This window comes from Lupinus angustifolius, unplaced genomic scaffold (assembly GCF_001865875.1).
Source record: "Lupinus angustifolius cultivar Tanjil unplaced genomic scaffold, LupAngTanjil_v1.0 Scaffold_496, whole genome shotgun sequence".
Classification (NCBI taxonomy): Eukaryota; Viridiplantae; Streptophyta; class Magnoliopsida; order Fabales; family Fabaceae; genus Lupinus; species Lupinus angustifolius.
Genome location: NW_017727865.1, coordinates 60,455 through 66,863, shown reverse-complemented (window position 1 = coordinate 66,863; position 6,409 = coordinate 60,455). Strand labels below are relative to the sequence as shown.

Sequence of the window (6,409 nt, the reverse complement as noted above, 5' to 3'; positions counted from 1 at the left end):
TTACGCTGCAAAAGTTCCAACCAACACACAACATCCTTTTTTTTCCCACCCATTAGTCCCTTCAAACACTACAACATTCATGAAAAATTCCAAAAAACTACGGAACTTCAGAACACTACGAAGTTGCACCCTGTGCGAAGTTTCAGCCTCTTTGCACATTGGAAGCAACACTGGTTGTTGATTTCCTATCACTCTATAACCAGCTGTCCTGTTCTGGAATGGTAAGCAATTGAGCCATCCCATGCATTTTAATATCAACCAGAATGTCAATCCAAACCCTGAAAATACACAAAGGGGATGCCATTAAAGACAAAACAATCAACCTATACACCAAAAAAAAAAACCTCATGACATCAAGAGTCTAGTTTCATAAATTGGGAAGCACAGTAATAAACAGCAATGGTTTGTTAGTGAATAAGAATCAAGGACAGCCAATATGCTGCACATACAGATACAATGTTTATTCACTCACAATGATATGTGAGTGTATGGTGAGAGACCTATGACTGATATGTTGCAACTAATAGCCTACAATGCATACAAATTATTCAACAACAATCCTTCTATATCCTCTGGTGACATTGATGGGAACAGTAACAGCACAAACTTACTTGGAAATAATAGCACAATAACATGGGGATGCAAGAATCTGTGAAGGCTGATAATAAAGATGCTCATGAACATTTACCATTACAAGGAGTGCAACAAGAAGAGATAAAGTGGTCGGAATATCTTAACAGTCCATTTCTTCCTGGAAACACAGTGTAGAATCAGACTTCTCAGTCTATCTACATTGATGTGGTTAAACCAGAAAGTGGGTTCATAACAGAAGAATCGAGTACTAGTTGGCAACAACATAAACAGCAAGCATATTATAACCAAACCAGTCATATGATTAATTCGAAGGGGAAATACAAACCAGAAGTCATCACCAGTTAGCATATTCCTTTTTCAGTTACGTATTCCAGTAAAGTAAGCATAAAAGGCAAATCAGTAGGGAATGTTCAGAAAAGGATTCCAAAACAGCAGGATTAGGCAGCAATCATGGTCATATTAAATGGAGTAATTAGTGGTAAAATGATTATTAGTAATCATTGAGCATATTTTTTAAGAATGAAAGGAATAATCAGAAAAGAGAAAGAGTCGGGGTATATGTTCCTAACTCTTAGGTGAGAATTCAGTTCAGAAATATCTCAGCAGTTACACATAATCATAATCAGCCTGAATGGGAATAGTTATTTAGCAGTTTCAAAATGGGTAACCAGAAAGCAAAAGGCCAGTGCAACATAAAATACAGCTATAAAAGGCATACAGCTATCACCAGAAAAAGGAGACATTGCAACAGTAATGAAAAGAGAGTAATTGATATCACACTTTTAATATATGATTTGTTTATGAACGAATTCCCACCCAAGATTAGTTCCTTACATATATCCTCAATCAACACAAGCAATAAAGGGATAATTAAAATCCGAATAGAAGAGGGATAGGATTAGTTAAGCTACTGTAAGATTAAGGACTATGTGATAGTTAAAAGCTAGAGATGAAGGTTCGCGATTAAAGAAACAAAAGAAGAAGAAAGTAAAGTATAAAAAACGGAGAAGAAGGTTACCCGTTCTCGGAGCCACGGTGGTCTCGGTCGTGAACCACCGAGAGCGGCTCGGTTTCAGCCATGAGGAGTTCATCGCCGCTGCCGGAGTGAGAACTCGTCACTACCATCGAAAATGAAGATATGGGGAAGATGATCGTGACATTTCAACAAGCCATGGTGGTGATATGGTCGTCTGCTTCCACCGGTCCAGGCCGAAGTCGCGGAGGAGAAGAGAAGATAAATCTCTGCGGTTCCTCCGTGGCCACCGCGGGTGTGAGTGATTCCACGCCAAAGATCGACCTTCGTCCACACAAGCTTCGTTCATCGTCACTTGATTCCTCAACCGGCAGGAATGGCCACCGCCGTTGTTCGCCGCTGCCGTAGGAGAGAAGAAGAGAAGAGAGGGAGTGATTTAGGGATCCCAACCCCCTTTTGCTGTGAAAACGCGAAGAAGAGAGGAAGGAAGATGGCCATACTTCCTTGCCGAGAATGAGACGAAGAAGAGAAGAAGAGAGTGGATGGAGAATTAGGGATTTCTATCCCATATCTCCTGGAACGTGAAAAGGGAAGAAGGGTTGAAGAGGATTTTAGGGATTTCTCCATCCGTGGGTGTTTACGAAAATGGGGTTGGGGGTAACCGTATACCCCCTATGGTTTGGCTTTTCTTATTTTTAGCTTGTTTATTAATTGCATAATTTCTATTTGTTTATTATTACAATTGTTTTATTTATGTATAGAGTATAAAATTTATGCATTGTATAAAGATTTATATATATGTCCTCCATCATCCCCCATTAATAGATTACTTTTTTTGAAAAGTTAATAACAATTAAATATTAATAATGAATGATGCATAATGAATGATGCAGTAATAGTGTATAAAACTCATACACTATTTATGTACTTTTTCTCGTATGTATATTATCACTTGTTTAAATATTAATCAAAAGATTTCATGTTCTTAGCAATATCATATACCCCATCTTGAATTATATTTAATAGAAATGATTCAATATAAATGTATCGTTAAAAATATAAAAAATGCAAAAGTATTTCATCACTTAAATTAAATATGGAATTTTTATAGTAATGGAATCGCAGATTCTTAAATCAAGCGATTAAAATTTAAATACTTCGAAAAATATATTTGAGATTAAAAAGCGATGCATATATTAGTTTTTTGTTGTTTCATCTGTCTCGTAAACAATTATATTTCAATTATTTCAAAAATATATATTTGATATTAGATGTAGTGCCAACATTAGCTTCTATTGTTTCATCTATCTCGTAAAAAATTAAATTTCAATTATTTCAAAAAATTTATTTGAGATTGGATGTGGTGCGAACATTAGCTTTTGCTGCTTCATCTATCTCGTAAACAATTAAATTTCAATTATTTCAAAATATCTATTTGAGATTAGATGTGATTCGGACATTAGTTTCTACTGCTTCATTTATCTCGCAGACAATTAAATTTTAGCTATTCTAAAAAATTTCATCTAATACACCTCCACAAGCTGGGGCACATAGGTTGTTGAGTCCCTTGAGATGAATATTGATGTAGTCTTTGTGCCTAGAGGCTTAGTTAAGGCATCAACTAGTTGGAGTTCGGATGGGACAAGGAGGAGTTTGATCAAGCCTCTACTATGTTGTTCTCTAACAGTGTGGCAGTCTAAGTCAATGTGCTTGGTTCTCTCGTAGAAGACAAGGTTGGAGGCAAGGTGTATGACAGATTGGTTGTCACAATAAAGGGTTGCAGGGTGTGATAGATGGATGTTGAGGTCTGGAAGTATGTAGGTGATCCACTTAACTTCACAAGTAGTTAAGGTCATGGCCTTCTACTCAATTTCATAGGAACTTCTAGAGATTGTCTTTTGCTTTTCTATGTAGATGCAGTAGCCTAAAACAAATCATCTTATATCAGGCCATGAGGCCCAATCATTGTCATTATATGCTTTGATATGTAGGGTTGATGATGATGGATAAAACATGCCCAAGGCAGGGGTACCCTTTAGGTACTTGAGGATTCTGAGATCAACATTATAGTGTGTGGTTGTTGGAGTGGCCATGAATTGAGCTAGTTGGTGGACATCAAAGGAGATGTCATGCTCGATGTTTATGAGATAGATCAATCTGCCAATCATTCTTCTATAGGTATGAGCATCATGATAAGGTGTGCTGAGTCCTGAAATAGGTGAGTGCCACTTAGCATTGGTGTTAGTGCTGGTTTTCCGCCTAATAAGCCTGCATCAGAAACAATTTCAAGGGATATTTTCTTTGGTTCATAGATATTTGTTAGTTCTTACAATTTCAAAACCAAGAAAATATCTTAAGGGTCCTAGATCTTTAATTTGAAAAGATTTGTGTAAAAGTTTTTGTATATGGCATAATTCAGCTACATTGTTATTAGTTAAGATAATATCATCAACATAAACTAATAGAATAGCAACAGACTTATCTAGAAAGTGTTTGATGAATAGAGAATGATCACTCTTTGATTCGAAGTAACCTACATTACAAAGGAGGGTTGAGAGTCTGGCAAACCATTGCCTTCTTGCTTGCTTGAGTCTATAAAGGGACTTTTCAAGTTTACATACCTTGTTTGGTGAGGTAGTTGGTAACCCAGGTGGAAGAGTCATATATACATTTTCTATGAGATCACCATGCAAAAAGGCATTATTAACATCTAATTATTTAAGATTCCAACTGTAAATAGAGGGAAGAGATAAGAATAGTCTTATAGTACTGATTTTAATGACTGGAGAGAAGGTCTCTAGGTAATCTATACCTTCTTTTTGGTTGAAGATTTGGCTACTAAACAAGCCTTATACATGTCTATAGTGCCATCAAGTTTGTGTTTGATTTTGAACACCCATTTGCAGCCTGTAGATGTTATATGGGATTGAAGGGCTACTAGCTCTAGATTTATGGCTTCTTTCAAATGAAGATGTTGAATAGCTTTTTTATAGGTGGTAGGTTCTGTATGGGTGGAATTATTCAAAGCATGAGATCTATAGGTAGGGGATAGTTTTGTATATGAGAGGTAGGTAGAGATGGGATATTTGTGGAGACTTGGTGAGATGGTGTTTTGAAGAAGGGCACAATGGTAGTCGCTTAGGTATGAGGGTGGGTTGGAAGGTCTAGTGCTTCTTCTAGTTGGGATATTGAGGTTTGGATCAGGTTGGGTGGGAGGAGTTGGAGGGATATTGTTGGTGGAAGGAGGGGGTGGGGGAGTGTTTTGATCCTGGAGAAAATTTCCATACAGGAGATGATCTGTATCTGAGTTAATGAGCATAGGGGGGTATCTAGGTTGCTTGTACTTTGGTGGTCCTTGTATGGAAAAATATGTTCATAGAAGGTTACATTTGTACTAGCATCTAGGTATCTAGAGTTAAGATGGAGGACTATGAATCCTTTGGTTGCTTCCTTGTAACCTAGGAAGATGCATTTGTTGGCCCTTGGGTCAAGTTTAGTTCTGTTATGGGCCAAAGTACTAGTGAAACAGAGAGAGCAAAAACTCTCAGGTTGTTTAGTTGTGGTTTCTTTTGATGAAGCATCTCATATGGTGATTGATTTTGTTGGACATGGGTAGGGAGTAGGTTAATGATTTAGGTTGCATGCTTAATAGCAAACGGCCAATAGGCTTTTGGAACTTGGCTATGAATGAGGAAGACTATAGCTACATTCAATAAGTATTGATGTTTTCTTTCAACAAAACTGTTTTGTTGGGGAGTGTATATACAACTAGTTTGGTGTTTTATGCCTCTTTGTGAGTAAAAAATTGGCATCAAGAATTCTCCTGCATTATAACTCCTTATTATTTTGACCTTGACAAAGAAGTTAGTATCTACAATGACAACAAAATCTTGGAGAACCTTAGGTTCTTCTCCTTTCGTTTTCAAACAAAAAATCTAAGTATGTCTAGAATAGTCATCCTTTGTTTAGCATGATGACAAGTATCACAAACATGGTTTTTATTATAAGCAACAAAATGGTAACAATTCTTAATATTGTGCATACAAGATTCAGAAGCATGTCTTAATCTAACGTGCCATAACATAGAAGGTTCACTATTAATAGAATTAAGTACATGTGTAAGATATTTAGAATCTTGTGTCCTAGTCTCCAAGACATAGAGTTCATGTGATAAGCTAGCTATACCAATCGTCCTTAAAGAGTGTTTTCCTAGATCTTGCAAAAAGATTCATCAAAAGTTAAGATATAAGCTAATTGTGATGTTAGCTTTGGTATAGAAAGAAGATTGTATGCAAAAGTAGGTAAGTATAAAACATCTTCTAAAATGAAGTCATGGTTTAAGGGGACAATTCTCGAGATTTGGTTAACAATTTGTAAACCATTGGGTAGTTTCACAGTTATTGGTCTAATATCCTTGAAAGATGAAAACAAGGATATGGATAAGGCAATGTGGTCAGTGGCACCACTGTCCATAATCCAAGTAATAACTAATAGAACATTGGATGTGTCCCTTGTTGGAATTATGCTAGATTGCTGAAGCATGTTGACAAGGCCCTTAATTGCTCTTGACTAAGGCCAAAGACTGTATCATTGTTATCTTGCTTATGTTCTCTATTTTGCTCAATGTTTGTCACACAGACACAATTTGTTTGCTCATACCTTCTTGGTGGGAAGTTAGCACTAAATCCATGGATCTTGTAGCAAGTTTGTATGGTGTGACCAGTCTTTTTGCAATGAGTGTAGAATTTGCTAGAGTTAGAGGATTTTGACCATGTTCCTTTATTATTGGGAGTATAGTTGCCTCTACCATAACTTACTGTGTTGGATGATGATCTGCCTGAG

General features: G+C 36.7%; 1 protein-coding gene across 1 annotated transcript; it reads right to left on the bottom strand.

The window, feature by feature from the left end:
• LOC109341537 lies at positions 1–2,211 on the bottom strand. The gene is made up of 2 exons (XM_019579473.1): positions 1,613–2,211; positions 1–278 (listed from the first exon to the last, which is right to left on the bottom strand). Exons 1-2 carry the CDS (start codon positions 1,683–1,685, stop codon positions 1–3), a joined length of 351 nt encoding a protein of 116 aa, XP_019435018.1. The 5' UTR covers positions 1,686–2,211.
• Between the last annotated feature and the right edge of the window lie 4,198 nt (positions 2,212–6,409).

Bases quoted from the DNA above. Each gene is read 5' to 3' on its own strand.
- LOC109341537 (XM_019579473.1), bottom strand. From the start codon at position 1,685: ATGAACTCCTCATGGCTGAAACCGAGCCGCTCTCGGTGGTTCACGACC. The intron at 279-1,612 runs GTAACCTTCTTC...GTGTATTTTCAG, and splicing joins CACCGTGGCTCCGAGAACGG to GGTTTGGATTGACATTCTGG.